The 21,423-nt window shown below is 35.1% G+C and overlaps 1 protein-coding gene across 3 annotated transcripts in view; it reads right to left on the reverse strand.

The window, feature by feature from the left end:
* The window catches only part of CCSER2 (coiled-coil serine rich protein 2), a gene marked incomplete at its 5' end in the record, with an annotated part of 58,252 nt that overhangs the window by 24,484 nt on the left and 12,345 nt on the right, over positions 1 to 21,423 (reverse strand). For all 3 annotated transcript variants that reach the window (XM_082486795.1, XM_082486796.1, XM_082486797.1), the window contains 3 exons: positions 6,554 to 6,749; positions 7,418 to 7,580; positions 10,818 to 10,908. In XM_082486795.1, the coding sequence (XP_082342921.1) occupies positions 6,554 to 6,749; positions 7,418 to 7,580; positions 10,818 to 10,908 (450 nt within the window). The remainder of the gene's footprint in view (positions 1 to 6,553; positions 6,750 to 7,417; positions 7,581 to 10,817; positions 10,909 to 21,423) is intronic.

Here is a 21,423-nt window from a genome sequence, read left to right on the forward strand (position 1 = left end):
ATTTTGGGTAGCCTAGAAATTATATGCTATGATATCATCAAATTCTGGAACCTTGGAAAGAACATATGACCTTTTGGTAGAGTTACAATAAGCTTTATAAAGCTTATCATCACATTGCAATAGGCAATATAAAAAGCTGCTAGCTCTTGGGTTTTACCTAACATTTTTACAATAGTAGAATACATTATTTATAATATAATCATGTCTTTAAGGCAGTTGGACCGGTCTCATTTGTGTCAAATGTAAAAGATGCTTACAAAAACAGTAAGTCAGAATAGTCATATCAAACACAAATGCTTATCAAATGCATTGAAAAGTCAGTTCTACTTGGAAGCATAAGCAGCAACAAAACATTTTACTAATTTCCTTAGCAGAACATTGCTTTTGAAAAACAGCAGCATTAGAAGGAAAAAATAGTTACAAATATTAACTATTTCCCAAATTCAAAACATTGCAAAAAAAAAAAAACTCAAAACATACATTCTGGCAAACCTGGTGCAGTTAATTTTAAACATTACTGGCCATTTAGGCATGAAAATAACATGCAGTATGTAAACTGACAGAGGACTAATGTTGCAATGTTTAATTAGTTATGTAGGGATAGTCTTCAGTTATAAGTGATTATTTTAACTTGATACAAATTCATATGTATATTTGCATGCAATGTTTAATTAAGAATAAGCTCAAGAAACAGCCAAGTAATATGCCAGTGACTGATTATTTCACAGTCCTTTTCTTGTTACTATGAGCATCAGCCGTCCATTTGAAATGCTACCAGTCCACAGCAATTTTCAACTCAATCACATTTACTGGAAATTTTTTGCTGGTCTGAAGACAACAGCATACACTTCAGCTTTTGGCCCATTTTGAGTAGTCCCTATGTAATAAGCTGAGGTAATCACATGCCTCAAGATATTTTTTTGTAGCGGCTTGTAGAAATCACAGCAACCCTGGAATCAGAAACCATTACAAAATACCCCAGCAAGACTTACAAAATCATGCTAAGTTTACTAACAGGTACATAAAGAAAACAGGTGTTTGTGGTGGGGCAAAAAAAAAAAAAAAAAAAAAAAAAAAAAATATCCACACACAAATTCCCTTCAAACACTTTTAGAATACTCAAAGACCAAAAGGTTGCTCTGAAAAAAACTAAACTTAACACACTTGTCTTCAAAACGTTGTTGAAGAGATATAATTCATCATGTCTCTGACAACATTTTAGTTTTTATCAGCATAGTGCCTATACAACAAATCCAGAAGAATGCCTAAAGCTTTACAGGCATGACTCTAAGTAGCCCCATCTCATGCTAAATATTATTTCAGCTTCATATTCCTTTTCAAAATGTATCTGCTGAGAAAATTAATACCTTCTTAAGTTTCTTAAAAACTAATTTACTACAGACCAGCTGATGTTATTGTTTTAGGATGAACTCAGAGTTACAAATACAACTCTGAAATGTACTTTCTTCCCCAAGTGTATACACTATCATGCACCTCATTTCTCTGGACAATTAATTTTCTACATGTCAAACATTTTTACATACCTACTCCCAAATATTACAGTCCAACGGAAGCACTTGATCATATTCTCAACTTGGTATCTGTCATTTTTAATCCAACTTAAGAACATGAGCTAAAGGCTATGGGAATGACCCTCCACCCTGGCTGTGACAGGTACACCACAATTCACCCAAACAGCCACAAATTGAAACCTCTATTCTTGAGTGGTTCTACTTAATGTGCTCTCATGCCAATGTTTTACAAGTGTGAAATCTTTAGTATAAATGACACAAATCCCTGTGCTTGCTTCACCTTACAAATTCCAAGGGACTGACATTGCTTTTGGTAAACAGAATACTAAACATTAATTTTTATTTGGTGACAGATTATTATTCATGAAGAAGTGTATCAAATACAAGTATTTAGTCGAGAATGGCCTAATAAAAAACTTCACTACCTTTCTAACCTTCTGTGCTGATTATAGTCGGTAAACTGCTGTGTATAGAGTGTTGGGCTTTGAACACTGCAGTATTTCTGCTGATAAGCAGTTCAGCAGCTCAAAAAACCACCACATTTGCTTGTATTTGCTCCTATTCCCTCAGGAGACAAAAATACAACTGAAAGAAATGTCAAGGTCTATCACTAAACACACCATAATAGTCCCTGGAACACATTTCAATGTTATAAACGGGCACCTTCTATACAGCCTACAGACGGTGCAGCTATTCTTGCTGTCTACCCTGTCCCTCTCTCCTTTTCCCCTTAATTTCTTCAGGTGATATTACTTGCAGGCTTTATTTCACATGTGCTTTTAACTAAAGCAAAACTATAGAACTTCTAGAAGAATACAAAAGACAAGATAAACCGTATTCTCTCTCAGAAGAGATCTCCACTATTGCCTCAGAGGAAGATATAAAGCTAAAAGCTTAATGCCAATAGTTGGTTTCCTTATACTAAGATATTTTAAATTCTTCTATCACAAAAATCAACCCATTAGAAGCAAACACCTTTTTGGCAAATATCCTGCGGTTCCCTAACAGCATAAGCTGCCTTTTAACATGCAGTGTTTTAAAAGAATATACTACTAATCGCATACTAATAAATTAATCTTTAAAATTCTTTCAGCATTCCAGCATCTACAGTTCACGAAGCAGCTGAAAAATGCTAGATAAACATTTCTGAAGTTCATCAAGGTTTATTAAAGTTTTATCAAGGTCTAGCCTTTGATTCCCAAGTCAAACTTTTCTTTGGTACAAATTACTCATTTGAATAGTCTCTTTGCTAAAAGTATTTTTATAAAGATACAAACAGAAAATTCTTTAAGTGTCCATCAAGTAGAGGGTGCTATTTACTTGCTGACTACTTCACATTGACTGTGGTTTCGTTCAAGTATCGCTACAAATGAGCATCATACAGTTTCCATTGCCCAGTGTCAAATGCCATTATAATGGCAGACCAACAGCTAACCAACTTTTAAACTTAAATTTTGCCGATTTTATTTGCTGTTGTTTGTTGATTTCTTTGGTTCAGTTTCTTTCAAGCGCTGTTAAGTCACTGAGGTGAACTATTTTGTGGCTAAAAAAAGAACTGTAAGTGCAATTTATGCAACTTAATACACGACACAAAGAAATCTTTGTATTTCACTAATTAAATCTTTCTTCCTGGTCTTCAGGCTTCTTATAACAAAAAATCTCTTACAGATCTCACCAGATGCAGGGGAAAAAAAACCCACAACGAATATGTACTTCAAATGTACGCAAGCAACTTAGTAATCTAAAGCCTCAGCAAAAATACATTGGTGCATTTAATTTCGCACTACAGACTCGGTTTTTCATTCATACCTTTTCATACAAGTGGCCTAGTCATATCTGATAAGTTACAATGAAGATTTGTGCTTGAAAAATAGAGTTTCTTCTCCATTCATGAAAGTAAGTAGAAAAGAAACATTTTTATTAAAACTTGCCTCCCCCAGAAATAAGGGCTTCACAGACCTCTCAGTTCTGTGAGCCTCTTCATGCTTCAGTCCTCCTTAAAACACCAGTAAGTGCTTATCTGAGATAAGCCAGGGTGGTTGCAAATCATTCCTGCCAGTCTGGAGAGGAAGTTACTACAGAGGACAGTCAATCCTCCTCCTCGACTAGTTCAAAGGCTCTAGGGCATCAGAAATAGTACCATTCTTATTTAAATAAGGGTGTTCTAACACACATAGAAGAACCTGTAGCCTCAACCTAGAGCAGCAAGTTTAAGAAACTGAGGAGGAGAAGGAAGAAATTTAAGATCAGAAGAAAGCGTCTTTATTATTAAGCATGCAAATGAAGTACATTAGTCAATGTTTAAGAGGCATTAACATTTAGATGTCAATTATTACTAGAGTTAGACTCCTTACAATACAAAGTTGGTGCTCCAGTTAAACATTAAGTGAGAACATTCACCAGTAGTTCAACAACACCCTGTAAATAATTACAACTGCATTTAATACAAAAAGAATGTACGTTTTTTGCTCCATATAAGTATAACATTACTGCAAAATCAGAGACTGTTATACTTACTACAGTGAAAATTTTAAAAACTCTGCATGAGACAGACTCGTATTGCCGATTTCGCTGTCTGAAGATACATCAAGATGGCAGTATGTGAGCGGTAAGCAGACAGCACGTGTACTGCTGGCACTGTTCACCTGGTCACGTGGAGGTCAGAAAAGGCTAGGCTACTCAAATAACTACTTTTTTTTTTTCCAAGAACTAGGAACACAACATCAAACCCATGCTGTTGCAGCTATGTTGCCAGTAATATTCAAGATAATTTATATACAGTTATGTGAGCTATAGTCACAGCAACGAATCCAGTATGGCACATAAAGTGGCCACAGGAATCTGCTTAGGTACATTCATTACATGCTATGCTCTACAGTAAGCCACACTACAGCTGATTAAATTCAGTTTTATACAATTACCTAATTACTATATCTTATTATCTTACTATAACTGTTCCTGTGAGACCTCATGCCTAAGACCTGACTATAGCTCTATTTTACCTATCCAAGTTAAATAATACCTGGAAAAAGGTAACACTTATACATTTAAATGTATAATATATGTGAAGCAAATATAAGAACTTCCACTTCCTTTACTAAAGCTAGTGTTTGAAAGGAGCTTTGTATCTTGCTTTTTCACATTTTGTAAGAGGCCCATCATGTCCCAGTCTGAGAACAAGTACTAGTTCAATGATCAGACTGCTGAAGTTCATGTAATTGTTTTCAAAATTACATTTCTGTTCTTTACAGTTCAATATTTTTTTACTCATTTCTGTTAGTATAAAGCTCAATATTTGCAGGAAAGGTTTAGCACTTACAAATAATGAAAAAGCATTTCACGGAAGTTTTACTCTAATTGTTTAGTAAATAAATGTAGTAAAGGTCTAAAGTTTCCCCCTCTAACAGGTTATTTACTTTTACATCAGTACCATATTGTTTGATTAAAAGGTTGGAATATACACAGGAGAGTAGAATAAACATTCAGAAGTCCAGTGATGAGTTTTGGAAGCAGAGAGTCAAAATTGGGGCGGGGGTAAGGACAGGAAAACAGAGAAGTATGCTTGACAAAGTTTGAAGGGAAGAACAATACTTGTTATTACAAAACCCACTATTACAGGAAGGGGGACAAGAGCAAGCCTTTGGCAAGAGAAGCAGCAAACTTTGAAGAACATATATATTCGGACTTCATCCGAGCTACTTGAGGCTAGGTTTGTATTCTGTAACCTCTTAGAAAAGTCTATTATAAACTAGACTAAGATTTAAAATACAATGTTCTGCAGGGCCACACACTATTTGGCTATAACATGCCAGCCTTTACACAATGAACTACACATACACAGATCACCTATTTAGTTGTTTAATTGTCCTTGTGTTAAAGGCGTTAAAAGCTCTGGATAAAGTTTTCCCTGCTGTCTCATGTACCAACTACATGCTTGAGGCTGTTAGGAGGCACAGATTATGCAGCCCACTACTCAGACATTAGGTTCTAAGAACACACCTTCCCTCTCTGACACTACATTATTTTTGCTGCAATTGTATTTCTGATTTTGTCAGTAGAAAAACATCTCCAGTATTCTCAGTTACCATGGGAAGCAAATGCTCACATTTCTAAAAGGCACAGTCATACCCTTGAATTAGCCTCAAGGTTGATTTGCTTTTTGTTTTGCCGTGTTTTGTTTTCCTGTCTTACTTTAGAGCACAAACTTATTTCCATCACATTATCCTGTTAGAAAAGAACAGCAGTAAATCTAGTATTAAATACATCATACACATTATTTTCAATGCTAATCTGTATATGCCTCTAAAGAAAGTCGCATGGACTTTTGGGTGGGTTTTTTTTGTTTGTTTGTTTTTTGTTTGTTTGTTTTTTTAAGGTAGCAAAGGAATTTTTTTATCTGAATAGCCATACTTCTGCCCAGTCATCCAGCAGTTTACCAACTCCCACAATTTGCCAAGTGTTGAGGTGAAATTAAAAAGCTCCTTAAAAGCTTTAGGAAAATTCAGTCACTTCATACACTAGAAAGGTCAAATTTGAGCACATCCAACAGAGGTGACCCAGCAGGATTTGCTAAGCTTCTTGTCAAAACACACAGAAAAGATGAAAAGAATGAGGAAAACAAAGCCTTAAGAAAAAGCTATTAACATTGACTTGCCGAATGCAAGTTCGATCAATGGGATCGATTTTAATATTTTTAATTTTTTTTCTCCTAGCTTTTTTGGATTTTATTAAATAAAAGCTTGTCTTCACATCCACTGGTGTTTTTTTTTAATTTAGCATTATTTCCTCAGAGAAGCAGAATAAGAATATTTAATATTTTTTGCAGTCAGTAAAGTGCTGAAAAAAAAAAGGCAGGAAAAATAGTATTTTAAATAGCAATAAAGAATGCACACTTTCTTCAACACTGTAATTCAATGTATAAAGGAGATGACAATAGCCTAATAAAGCCCAACAGAACATTAGCCCATCTAGGCTCACTCTCCAATATGCTTTACTGCTTTTGTTCCATTTAAACAGCTCACCTGGTGCAGTAGTCTCTTCAGTTTCAGTAACTGAGTTTTCACAGCTGTGCAGTCCTGGACCATGTGCCGAAGGGTCATTTCATCAAGCATCACAGTATTCTCTGCTAAGCCCACCAGCTGTCTAGGAGCCTGGTAAAAATTTGGTGCTCCATAGCTTTCAAAGTGACCAATAGGAGATTCTAGGTAGTTTGATCCCCTACAAAAAAGAAAAAAGCCCCCAAAAACAAAATAACAACAACAAAAAATAAAACACCACAGAGATGACAACCTAGAGCTAGAGAGCATTTACTAAAAAAGAAAGTGTTAACATGGGCTATATTCATATACTGTGACATATTGCAGAAAAGAAATAAATCAGAAAATGTCAATGATATTTCACTTAAACGCTGGGCTTTCCTTCCCACTTGCATAAATCTGTCGCAGAGAAACATCTACAGTACCCTAAAGTCAGTTTGCTCATCAGGATTTCTATAAACTCTGTCATTCAAGCTAGCCCATAAGAACTCTAGGATTACTTTTAATTTAAAAAACAAATTATAGAGTAAAAAGCTGTCCAAACATACAAAAAGCAAGTAATAAGACAGTGTAATGTTTTTCTGTGGAACACACGGTAATTTAGTCAAGCTTTTATATCATACAAACACAAGTAACAAATATTTGGATTAACAACTGTGACAGCAGCAAAAGTTTTGAAAAGAAAGTTATAAATCTCAGTGATGCTCCCACTCAGACATGCTAATTATAGACATACAACTACTCTGAAAAGTGTCTTGTACTCAGTATGACTTGAGACCCTTCAGTTCCAAAAGAGATTTCTCATCACAGTATTCTAATTGTTCGGGAGAAGAGAGACAAGTCCTTTACCTGTTCAAATCATTTTTACCATGGATATAGTGATCAGTATGGCCAAGATGATAGTGATCCTGTGTATTCCATCGCTGTTGTGGTGCTCTTTTCCAGAATCCTTCCTGATGTTGCCGAGCATTTCTGTCTTGTCTATCATAACGGCTCATATTTTCACATTCCTCTACAGAAAGCATAAAGTAAAAAAAAAAAAAATTGTGAAATTTGTTCCTAAGACCTTGTAAATAAAATATTTACTTCAGGCTGGTAATAGATGCAGAGTAAAATATGTGGGGGGTTATTTTTTTTTTTAAACTGATCCAAAAAAATAAGCATTTTAGAACTGTCAAGCAGGCTTCTGTTATGATGTCACATTTTTACCAGCATATAAACTTGTTACAAGAATAAAGGTAATCTGTAACAAACTACAGAATTCAGCCTTAACAATATTTTCAGTTTAAGTAGAAAATCATTTGGAGAAGGTACAGCTATGGGGAAGGAAAAAATCCCAGAGTAACACTTTCCTGTCTTTCTTACTGACAGTATCTTCAGGCCTTTAAAAAAGTTCAAACAACACTCAAACACAGAAAGGAGACATTTTAAGAAATGTACTTCATTCCAAAACAGAACAGTTTCATTACTTAAAATAAAAATATATCTTCGTTCTATTCATCTTGTTTGTTTTTAAGCTTGAGACATTTAATCTTTATTTACTGGGACAACAAGCATGATTTAAAACATGCAAATAAAATAATCTCTTTAAAACACTAACTTCTGCAAAGCAAAGCAGATTCCACAAACTTCTTAAGGGAACAAAAGCTATATTTGGCAACAACTTGTAAACCACTAGAAACAAAGCCAAAACAACTGCTATCCGTGCAGTTAGACACAGCAACATAAGTCCTAAACTGCTATTCTGCCATCGCGCTTTCTCCTTCACTTACCCAAGGAGCTTTTTTCCTCACATTGTCAGTCCTTTGCTAGGAGAATATCTCTACACAAGAGAACATTGTTTTGCTCGGCTGCCTACTCAGACATAGTTGCGCATAAGACGCTCATAAACAGGCCTTCCTTCCTGCTTAGTTCCCAGCCTGCGTGTTGTTGGGAAGTGAGCCCAGTTTTACCCTGTGATTTAAAACTGCCATCCTCACTCACTGCATACTTGTTGAGCTAGAACTGTTTCTATAAATAGAGTCCAAGCGGCATCCCAGACTCCAAAGTGAAACAAGGGGAGTTTCTGTAGACCTGGAAAGTCTTAAGAGGCTGACGTCAGTGAAGTCATGTAATTACAAAAAAAGTGTTGGCAAAAAGTGCTGTTAAATATTATTATAATGAGTACTCATATCTAGAATTCAGTTTTAATGACCTAGTTCAATAACCAAAAAATTAGGCAAGAAAAGCTTGTTCACCCAAAGTAACAGAACATTTATTTTCCTTTAGATGCATCCTTCTACAGCTCATAACACATGAAAATTCAAGTGGGTCTATTCAAAAATAAGCCCTTAACTTTATAAGTAATTTTATTATTACAATTTTCAGCTTTGGAAAATGAAATTGAGACATTGAGTACAGACATAGGTATTAACAACAAAGAAAATTTGCATTTTCAGGTGGTCACATTTACTTAAGGGAAAGCCTGAAGGCAGTTTTCAATTTTTCTTTTTGGATCCTCTTTGCTAAAAATGCAATGATTTCAAGATAAGAAGCGACTATAGCAGACACCCCCAGTTTATGCCACATTAATTTTATATAGAAACCCAACTTTTAAGAAATACCAAAAATAACAGTAATTAGCTAATATTGATCTCAAAAAGTTCCTTTTCCTGAATCAGCAGCTTATACAGCCGATTGTCATAGTCGTACAACATATTCCAGCTACACAAACATTATTGATAATTAGCTGTAGAAGTGGGAGTAGATTTAAAGTTTATTATATTGATGCAATTAAGAAAGCAGTGAATTAAAAATTGTATTTCATTTGTGTGTAGATTAGATGGCAAGCATTAACTTTTTATGGTTTTGTGGCAAACATTCACCTTTAAAATGCATGTATTTCTAACAGTTTTTAAATTAATAATTTGAAACAGAATTACTGATGCAGATGCAGTGCATGTTTTATAAACAAGGAAACTTATGAGAAATTGATCTAGCCTTTAAAATTGTTTCTTAGTTTTTCCCAACAGAACTAGAATTACCCTTACTGAAAGAATATCCCCTAGGCTTGGATTGTTATCCGTTCCGGAAAATTTAACAAAAGAAATAAAGAATAAGAATTGTACACCTACCTGGGCTGAAAGGCTGAATACTACCACTGTTGTCAATAAGCACCTTTCACACAAGTACTTTGGAAAGCTTTTTCTGAGATTTAAAGATTGAATACTGCACTTCATATGTGCACACTGTGAGCCACCATGATGAGCCACCATTGTGGTAGATGGAAGACTACTATTTTTACTATTAATATGGCTTCATACCTAACATGCACACATGAGCCTTCACCTAAAGAATTCAAAGGTACTCTCAAAAAACTGAATTTCCCCAAACTTCAACAGGCAGCTGACTAGTACCCTAAATAAGGAAAGCCTTTTTCCTTTCAGTGCCTGTTTGTACAGAGTAGGGCATTACAGCACTCCACATTCAATGTTTCTGTTCATGTGAAGATAACATTAGCCTCCACTGAACTTAGCTTTACCTCTAATACCCATATTCACACAACAGTGAAAATTCTTATCAGTAAGTCAGGAACGACCAAAAGCAAATGCCTCAAACTTTTCCAGGCCAGGATTTGAGGAAGTGTGGCAGTAATTTGCCTTACCTAGTTCATTTTAGTCCGGATTTGTATTATTTTAGTGGCATCTAGGTACCACTATCCTCCCTGTGAAAAGTTTGCCAGCATCTTCACTGAAAACAAGAGTGCCTAAAAGACACCTTGAAAAAACACACCTTAAATCTTAAGGCTTCTGTTACCCTAAATTGTATAAAATGTATTAGGAGATATTGTAATTTTGTAGAAGAAAACAAATAATTATCTCAAAACTAATTACATTGCCATTCACCAAAGCTGAAAAAATGCTGTTTCAACATTTTCAAATATAGCTGCAAGCATGAGACTGAAGGAGTAGCTTAAATGTTTGAAATTTATTCTACTAAAATAATTTAAAGAAACAGTGTGCAACAAGGTTGCGTTTTTATAAAAGGTAGTAAATTTCTAACTTTAGAATTCTTCAAGTGCAAGAGTTGTTTGGGGGAACAGAAATATCACACTTCCTACACTTCAGAAAAGAAAGAGCTTTTAATTAAAGAAAAAGCAATTTGAAGAATGCATTGGCTTATTAGAGCAGAAGTCAGAACAATGTAACTCAAAAGCCTCTTAAGCCCATAACGCAGTTTCACAACAACATCGCTTGGCTAATTTAGTAACCTTTGTCATGAGGTGGGTCCTCAGGCAGGTCCACATCAAGCATAAGATCATCATCTTCAAGATCACATGAATCAAGATTATTCAAGATATCCTGCAAGAAAGAAAGTGTGAGATATAGCTGCTTTCCCTTTTATTTCTTTTACCCTACCGTCATGAAAAGTTAACTTCAAAGCTTTGTTACTTTTGCATTGTACACATATCCAATGTTATCAGAAGCCTCCTCTCTTTAGAGCCTTACTTGGGACCATCTATACAATCACAGTGCTAGATGAAACAAAGATAGATTAAAACGTTTTTCTGCCTGATGTCTATGGAATACTCCAAAGATTTTTCTATTCGTTAATATCCTGCCTTTTTCCCAATTGGAAGCATTTTAAAACTAAATTACTTTGCTCACTTAGAATTCAAAACAGCTTTGTGAAGAGACGTTAAATCACCCGATTTTAGCTCTCATATGCCATTGTAATATCATTGAAAGGAAGAGGGGGGGAATGTATGTTCTCTTGACTTTTTGGACCAACAAAACTTAAAATATACTACTATTATCAGCACTAAGCTCTGCTGCCCTTTGTCTTTAGGGCTATGGTTCATATAAAGCTGTTTCTAGAGCGACTAACAAACTGTCATGTTATATGAGTGTACTAATACTACAAGAAAAACATAGTAAAGTGTTAGTACTAAATGGAATTATACATATTATATACAGTCAGTCAGGTATACTAAGGAAAAAGGACTACAGTCCTTTTTGTCAGTGTGGGCAAGTCAACTCAGTGTTAAAAAGACAGGAACTGACCCCTCTTCCTTTAAGAATACCAACAGTAGGAAAAACTCAAGAGGTCAAGGCTGGAAAATATTCAGCTTACTGAGCAGTCAGATGCTGCTAGCACCATGCTACTGAAAAGCCCCATCAGGCAACAAAGTGCAGTACTTGATCAGAAAACCCAGACTCCATTTTACTTCATTATTCAAAGAAAGCGAAACTTATTAATACCAAGCAATCATAACACAAAGTAGGTCTAAGGAAACTGTTAATGGTTATACAGCTCTAACTCGAGCTCTGTTTTCCATATCCCACAAATAAAAGCCATAGCTTTAAGGCCCAAGATCAGACACTGGCACTCACACCCCCTTCTTTTCTTAAAACAGAAATGCCGATTTTTCTTGGATTTAACAGCTACACCTAAAGATGATTCATGGGATCAATACTGAAAAATAAGTGTTTTACTAATTATTTCTCACTGGGTGAAATCAAATACTTAAATACTTAACTGAATACTTGCATACAGATTATCAATACACTGCTAAACAATATTCATTTGGAAACCTATTCCTTTGCTGGCTACCATTTATTAGATATGCTTTGTCAGAGATGTATAGGTGAAAAGGAAGAACGTTACTAGGCATTTATCTAAACTGTTGCTCCAACTGTTCTTCAGCAATCTTCCTATAGTGTTCACAAAAGACTTCTGTATTTTATTACAAATGGCGGAAAGAGCTAAGTATATTTTAAGGGGGTTTTTTTGTGACACAGAACATTAGCTATTTTTATCTCATACTTTCCCTCCTAAGTCAATAAATGACTTCCCCTGTAGGAATGTAGAATGTTTAATGTGCGCTTTCTACAACACGAGCAATGTACAGGAAAGATTGAATACTTGAGACAGAACAACCTGTTTCTGTTATATTTCCAAGTCCTACCTGAATTATTTTGTTTACGTATAGTATTCTATGTATTTACAGGAAAAAATAGAGAAACATACATACAAGGGCATTGTGAATAATATCAAAAGCAGCTATGGAAAAGCTTCACAGAGAAATGGAAATTATTTAAAGGAAATGTAGATTTAACATTTCAGAGGAACAAACTGCCTGTATGTTTTTACTTCTTTTTGTTTCCATTAATTTACATTTTTCCAGGAACTAGAAGATTTTTCACTAACATGTATTTTTTAAACAATTCCGCAAAATGTAGGTGTGTTTGAGAGCCAGCTTTGGTTTGTTTGTTGATAAATTGTTTCTATGCCACTTTTTGATCTTCCAAATTAGTATAAATAAGCATTATTTTCTTCTACTGCTAGAAACTTAATGAGCACGACAAATAAATTATAGTGGCCACAAATACATAAGAAAGTTGAAAACATTTCTCACTGCTGTGCAAAAACATTAAAAAAGCACAATATGAAAACGGTACATCAGAGTGCTAACTAATAAACCGAGATAAGCCACTTGACCATCTGTGTCAGAACTTCAGAAGTCTAATGATGTCAGAGAAGGTCGGAATTTGAGATGCCAAACATACTTCTCTGTCAACAGCACATTTCATTATGTTTCCCTAATTATACATTCCTACACCATGCTGAGGCAACTCAATGCTAGGAAACACGACTGTGAATACGAAGTCTTTGTAATAGCTGGGCCATATGTTAATTCCCTTTGAGTATTTCCCAGTGCTATCTACTTGGGAAACATAATACGAAAGTCGATGTCAGCAATGTCATCTTGAAATATCTGTAAGATAAAGTGCGGGTTTCATCAAGACACTAGTGCATATAGAACCTATATTTACAGACCTCCAATGTTACACTTACTACTGTATAATGAACTGAGGTTCATTATACAGTACATGGTAGTAACACTGTTAATAATGTGTACTTAACAGAAATTATCATCACGAAGAGATTCTGGGCAAACTCAACAAGAACAGGAAATGAAAATTCTTCAAAGGTGCATCAACTATAACCCTACAAAATACTATATATGTTTCAGTAATTATTAAAAGTTATAGTAAGAGAAGAAACCTTTTTTATTTGTATAGTTGAAAAGAATAATGCATATTAAAAGGAGCATGTAACTTCACAAGGCTGATTTAGCACTAGATTTTCAAGACAGTACAACCTAGAAAGAGATTAAGTTTGGGACTGTGAAATCCCAAGTCAAACTACTACGCTGTCCCCAGGCTCTCCCTCCAGAAGGGTTTTCAAATTAACACAGCCAGTAGTGCTTTGTTCTCTTAATGCAATAGAAGAGAAAAAGCATTAGGTGAGAAAAAGATGACCCACAACTACTGGTATAAGAACTGAATAAGTTAAGAACCCAAACACCAGGGAATACTCATATCGCATAAGGAGATGGGAAAAGACTAAAAACAAAGGCAAAGTTAAGGCTGGCAAATGATTACACCACATTTAGTAAGTTTACTTCAACATTCTGCAAATTCTTTTTGTAGCAATTGCCCTCAGGTACTACGTCTTACCAAAGGTTAACCAAGCACACACTAATAGCTCACCTACAACAGCTTGGGGTTTTTTGCCTAATTTGTTGGATGCATCAAGTTCATAATTTCTTTCTCAGGAGACATAAGGATGTTAAGTTCTTAAGACCAATGCTTTGATGATCGGGGCTCTAAAAGAGCAGCTACTTTTACTGAAGCTGAACGAGTTTGAAGTTCAATATAAATTCATGCCCATCATAATGTACTGGAGTAGCAAAATATTCTTTTTAAAAAGATCAGTTTCTAAAAATTTCTCATGCTACATACATCATAAGCTTCTACTGAAGAGGGATATTTTTCAGTCCACCAACTTAAGTTCAATTTAGCTTAACAGTTAGACCTAGGCAAGAGGTCCAATTCTCAGCTTTTCCATTTCTTTAGCTAAGTATATAATGCAAATCAAAATAAATTACAATGTGCCAAAATTAGAAGGATAGAGGTCTAAGTTTCCTCCCTATTAAATGCAAAGACGTGGACCAGTGAAAGCTTATGACACAACATATATTATATTGGAGTTAAAAAAAGAAAAAAAAGAAGGAAGAAGTTTGGCACTGAGGGTTTAGCGCAGAAATACAAAGCAATTCCAGATAAGCAACCCTCAATCAAATCATTTTGGACAGTGTTCAGAGAACTGAGACGAGCCTGAGCTCAAACTACCAATTCAGTACCCATGACAAGATATGCTATCTTGCTTGGATAGCAATTGCATTGAGGTAGTCAGGAACTGTTGGCGAATATTACAAACAATGTTTTACCTTTTTCCACAATTCAAGATATCAGACCTCATTCATTTGTTCTATCTTTAGAAAGTAGGCTGTTAAAGGAAAATAACTAATTATTTTTGTTACTTATTTAGTAAGTTAGGTCTTGCTTCCAATAACAATCATGCACTTCTGAGTTCAGTGGAAAATGGAAGTAAAAGCTCACATGCACTTTAAGTATTCCATAGTGATTACTTAAATCAAATACAAATACAAGCTTCTTCAGTTTGATTTGCTCTACATTTTTTAAGCCTATATGCACAGTTTCTTTGATCTTTTGCTTTCTTGCTCAAAAAAAGACCATGAGCAATACATGTAGATCATTTAATACAAACAATTACAGCTCCTTAAGTTTCAAGCAACAAAAAATCTTAAAGGATGGACATCACCAGTTTGGGGTGAAAAATGAAACTATAAAAAGCATGCCTAGGAGCTCAAAGTTTGGCAGCAAAAGATCATGTGTCATCTACAGCATCAGGATATAAACACCTTTCTGGCATGCCTAGTTTTGATGTTAGTATTCACATAATACTTTCCCAGGTTCCTGACAGTGCATTTATAGAAGCTTTATCTGACATTAAGGTAATTTAGTAAAAACTTTACTGTTAAAACTGCTTGGCTACTTCCAGTACATATTTTCAAAGTTGTTTACTTAAAGAACACAGCACTAATTACAGGTCACTTTGTTGAATGACAGCACGTTACAGCACATTCCATTGTTTAGTTATACTTTAATCTCTTTGTAAAAACATATCTTCAGTAAGTTAGAATCAGACTTTAGACTTGTAGTTAGTTATTCTTACAGTACCATGCTGTATTCCTTCCAATGAAAACGTATTAGAGCAAGTATTAGTAATAGAATAGACTACTTCAGTTGGAGGGACCTACAATGACCACCTAGTCCAACTCCCTGGCCAACTCAAGCCTGATCAAGAGTTAAAGCATGTTAAGGGCATTGTCCAAATGCCTCCGAAACACTGACAGGCTCAGGGCATCCACCACCTCCCTAGGAAGCCTGTTCCAGTGTATGACCACCCTCTCAGTAAAAAAATGCTTCCTAGTGTCCACCCTGAACCTCCCCCGGCACATCTTGTCACTGGATACCGGGGAGAAGAGATCAGCACTCTAATGACTACTATGAAATCAAGGTTAATTTACAACTTCCATTAGTCAAATGTGTTTGACTTACTTTGAATGTTGTTAGTCTTTATGGCCAAATTTTAGGCTCAACTTTCCAATGTCTACCTCAGACTGATTTCAGGTTTTCAATAAGAGAGTAAACAGTTTCTCAGAAACTGTTGAAAGATGAAGCAACGTAATTTGTCCACGTAAAGCTTTCTTCAGTTTTTATATCTCATATAAAAGATCTCATGGATACATACTGGAAGAAAGCTCGACATTTAAATTTCCCCGACTTCTCTGAAATTGAGATCCTAGTTTGGGCCAAATTTGGGCATGGATAACAAACTTAGGAGCTACTGAGAAACTAAGTAACAAATCAGAGCAATTTAAGAATTGCTTAAAGAATAACATTTAAGTCATCCTAAAAATAAAAAGCATAAATGCCTTCTGAATAGAATTCTGTCAGAATGTCCAAGGTACCTGAATTACTGTTATATGTCTTTTGGATAATTACTACAAGAAAAACATTTTAAAAATACAATCTTACATGAAAAAAAACTAAGTCTGAGAAATAGTAGCATCTCTCTATTACAACATACTTCTCTAAACTTAGAAAAGCAGTTGTCAAAGTCACAAAATCATTTAAAACAGACATGTCCTTATGACATTCCAAAAAAAAAAAAAAAAAAAAAAAAAAAAAAAAAGAGTCAAACATCATGGTCGGATGTCACCTTCATTCTTTTCCTACTACCAAAGAGATCCTATTTAAATAAAATCTTTGGTGTCTACTTTAGCATGACAATGAAGCCACGATACTGTGTTTAACATGAATCTGATGCTATGGCAATAAATATATTACTACAAATTTAGCAATACTGATTTGGCCTAATACCACACAGGAGAAAATACTAATCAAAGTAAGTTCTCTTGGGGGGGGAATAAAAAAAAAGAAGCCTCTTGAAAGAACAGATGATGTAGGGCTTCACACTGGGATAAAAAGCTCAATTTCTGGTCCAATATTTAAGGCTCTAAGGAGTACCTGAGAGTTTCGAGCTCTCTGCTCTCTATTCAGTTGATTTATCCAGCAGTGGGAATCTTCATGTTTGCAGCATCAAAAGGACAGAACAATCCTTGTACCATAGGACAATCCAACACACCCTTCTAATGCACAAGAACAGGACTATGGAAGTATGTTGTACCACTAGTTGTATTTTTTTATTGCAACAACCTCAGTTTCAGAATTTCCCCCATCCTACGACTTAACAACAAAAAGGCAAAACTCTTTTTTGAGATTGTGTTATTCACAAAAACGTTCATCAGATGATGAACGGATGTTGTACCTTTTGTCAAAAATTTCCTGAAGTCCAACAGGCTTAAGAATTACTGAGTAATCAAAGCTTCTTCTCCTTTCTAATTTCTGAAGTTAAGAAAAGCATCACAATACAGTGTTGACACACATCTCAGCAACCTAAGTGCATGGTAAAGTCCTATTACTATAAGAAATAGCAAAGATGGGGCTGAATAGGAAGCCAGCTACAACATATCAAGCTTCCAGGATTTACTGGGAAAAAAAAAAAAAAAAACCCAAACATTAAAAAGAGCATGAAGATTACAAAAAACAAATAGAAGTGAATTCATAGGATACTAGTTCTGGACAAAAGAAGAACATCACAAAATAATATACAGCTTTCAAACTAGTTTTGTGAGGAGAAACCTGAGTATGTCTCCTTAAAACATGAAAAAATATCTATGCTAAAACCTGGCCTATATACATACATGTTCCAGTTTAGACAAAGTAACTGCAATGCATCAGAAAGGCAAATACTCCAAAAACCTAACGGAGAGGGAGAACTAAAGCCTTTCCAATCATACCTCCACAATTTGAATTCTTTTTTCTACAAAATAATCTTACATTAACATAAAGAACACTATTTAAAACCCTTCCCTTAGTTATTCATATTGATTCTCTTTGTATGATCTGCAGCTAACATGAAAAAAGTATTAAGGCATCAGAGTGTATCCCAGATGAAATGTACTACTACTTTCTCATTAGTAGTCTGGTCTCTGCAGTTGTTAAGATCTCCCAGCTGGATGCTTCTGGTATTACATTTGAACACTACAATCAACATGTGGTTGTACTTTCAAAACAGAATGCCTTTTAGCGTCTATACAAGTTCACTTACCTGAGTGAAAGTAGGGATCATTGCAGTGAGTTGGCATAATTTTGGAAGAACAACAACAATATACTGTGTTTATAAGATTCTCTATGCTTTAATATCGGAAATGAGTAGAAACTGTACTATTTTGCATCTGAAAGTGATCAATGTATCTGTAGTGACAAAGCATGTTACAAGTCTTATGCTATAAGAGCAGCACTGTCTCTTATTTCAAAGATTCTTTTGCAAGTAAAAAATCTAGATACGTGCTTTACGCTCAGAAAAACTAGCGGCTTTAGATGCATTAAATTCCACAGACATTTTGACATTGGTTTTCTATGCAGTTGCATACGCTGCATCTCTTCTGGCAAGATGCTAAAAATGAAAGATTTTGGATTTTCCATAAAAAAAGGTATTAAGTTGAAAAAAAAGGATGAAAAGAGACCACAAAAAAGTTCAACAAGCAGAAGATAAGCATGAGTAAAAAGGGAGAGAACTAAGGAAGAATCTGTCCAAACAACTCAAGTGAAGAGTTTGAGGGTAATAAGAAATTTACAAAGTATTATTTCAGGTACTTCAAGAATGAAAAAAAAGAAGTAGGTTTTAAAAACAAACAGACTGGGTACATCAGTCATCTGGAGGGCAGCTAAAGGATAACTGCAAAAGTCAGTGAAATATGATCCAAGGCTGACAGTAGAGAAGAGAGACACCTCCAGGGTCTTTTTCAATGTTATTTTCAGCATTTGACAACACCCCAGAGAGAGAGATAAATTAAGAAATAGGAAACCAATACAAGTCTCCAAAAAGACAACATTAAATAAGAACTGAACAGAACTGTTAAGTGAAGGCAGAAAACGGAGACAGAAGAAAAAGACCTCTTTCACTTTGAGAAGACAGTGGGCATCCAGGAAGACACATATCTACTACAGGGCTGAAGAGAAAAGCCCCACCGCAAAGAACAGCATAAGAACAGAGGAAAGCACAAAGGATAGAACTCTGAGGGATACCAAAAACAGGATAGGAAGGGAGCTATTTTAAAAGCTGTACATTGCAAGTCACATTAAAGATAATGAAGTTCAACATCCAAATAAGTTTTTCATCATTTTATTTATGCTCTGTAAAGGAGGGTTGCTGTGACAACAAATGCAACCAGAACTTTGTTCTGAAAATCCAAGACATTCTATGTTTAATTATTAGCTGTAACAGTCTTAAGTAAAGACATATTATTCTTGGAAATATTTTTAGAGAGGCATTGTACGTTCTAATTAGGTTTACTGAAAGTAAATATTAAATAATTGTTATTATCCACTATATCTTAAGAAGCAGCTATGCTTCTGTGTAAGAAATTAGAAATTCAATAGCATGATGAAGGGAGAAGAAGAAAACCAGAAATATTAACCATTCCATTAAGACATCACCAATTCATAAGCAACAGCATTTTGTAAACACACAGCCCAGGTTAAAGCCCACAGCCACAAAAAGCATTCCTCGACTGCCATCTAGCCTCCAGTAATGAACCTACCAAAAAAAAAAAAAAAACAACAAACCAACAACACACAGCAGGGAAGCATTCGGCTTATCTTCCTGCAGAATTCCAGCAAAATTTAAGAATGTTTTAATTTTTTTTAATTAGGCAGTTGCTTTTAAGTAGAAAGTTTCTGATTTACTATACAGCACAATAATAGAAAGCCATCAACAGTACGCATAAATAATAACAGAGAAGTAGCAGAGGCTGAGGAAGAGCAGTCCCTTCCACTCATTGCTTCCAGCCTATTTTTGGAAAGGTCTACAGATATTGGAAGTTCACAGTTACAGTTTGCCTACAAATAATTGTAGCAATTACGTATTGCTTTACAGTGTAAAATGCTCCGATACTCCTAACTGACAAAAATAGTTGTGAATGATTCTTACTCTGCTGACTTAAACCTGTATTAATAGTGTAAGGTTCAGCTTAAAGGAAAATAGGGAGGCTTCAAATAACTCCCAGCTGAGAAAGGAACCAAAACAAACTCAAAATTCAGAGGAACAGGGCAGGGCTGCTACCAAGAGATCAATTAAGTTTCCACTGTGTAGAAAGTTTTAATTCTACTCTAGCTAGATTTTTGGCATAATCTGAATATGACTTGTTACACAGCATTAATGTATTCTATTCTTATACAGTCAGCTTAATATACCCATTTCTAATTAAAAAACCAAAACAATCCTCAGATATCTCCTAGCTATTTGAGTAATTCTATTTTGACCAACCTCTAAATAAACTGCTAACAACACAGGGAGCATCCTGTCACTTACTTGCACTGTTGCAAAAGTATATTCTCACTACATCATCCTGATACATTTCAACAGTGTCAACCAAGAACACAAACCCACTGAAATGCTGTTTACTCAGGTCCACCTCATATGTAGAAAAAATGGTGGTTTGTTAAATTTCCAATCTCAAGGACGATGACAACTAGAGTTATAAGGTGATATCAGACTGCAGTTGGTATCATTATGCCCTGAACGCAATGTTAAGTATTCTTGGAATAAAAAAAAAAAAAAACAACGACAACAAAAACAAGTTAAAGTACATCCCATATGTAGAACTATAGGGACAGTAAGACTGAAATTGCATGTACGCGGGACAGTAAGACTGAAATTGCATGTACGCGGGACAGTAAGACTGAAATTGCATGTACGCGGGACAGTAAGACTGAAATTGCATGTACGCGGGACAGTAAGACTGAAATTGCATGTACGCGGGACAGTAAGACTGAAATTGCATGTACGCGGGACAGTAAGACTGAAATTGCATGTACGCATTTCATTCAGAGAGACCAAAGCTGTGTGTACTACAAAAACACTTTACCCCAACATACATACAACATACTGCCCCTCTTCTAAATTTCTGATGCTTCGCAACAGAAAATAATTTGGAAAAAGATTTGATGCCAATGTTCCTATAACGTATTAGGACACAATTTTAGGTAATAAGGAAAAGTAAAAGGAAACTTGTGCCAATATAGGTGTTTTTAATCAAGTTATCTGTAAATGTTCAGAAACCCAGTTAGATGGCTTAGATGTATGTCTCAATTTGTTATACATATTTTTTAAAATTATTTTTGTTTATACTGATAACTTTGAAAAATACTCCAATTTTGAGACTACTGTTCTCTTTGGGCACGTTACCTGCTCACTGTGGTCTGAAGATTTCCTAAGAGTATGGAAAACAAGGTGTGAGACAAAAATTCAGCAATACAGTTAGACAAAGTAAACAGGAGTAATTCTGAAGTTCTATTATTCAAAAGTGATGCTAC

This window comes from Vanellus vanellus (assembly GCF_965231255.1).
Source record: "Vanellus vanellus genome assembly, chromosome: 7".
In the NCBI taxonomy this organism is placed as follows: domain Eukaryota; kingdom Metazoa; phylum Chordata; class Aves; order Charadriiformes; family Charadriidae; genus Vanellus; species Vanellus vanellus.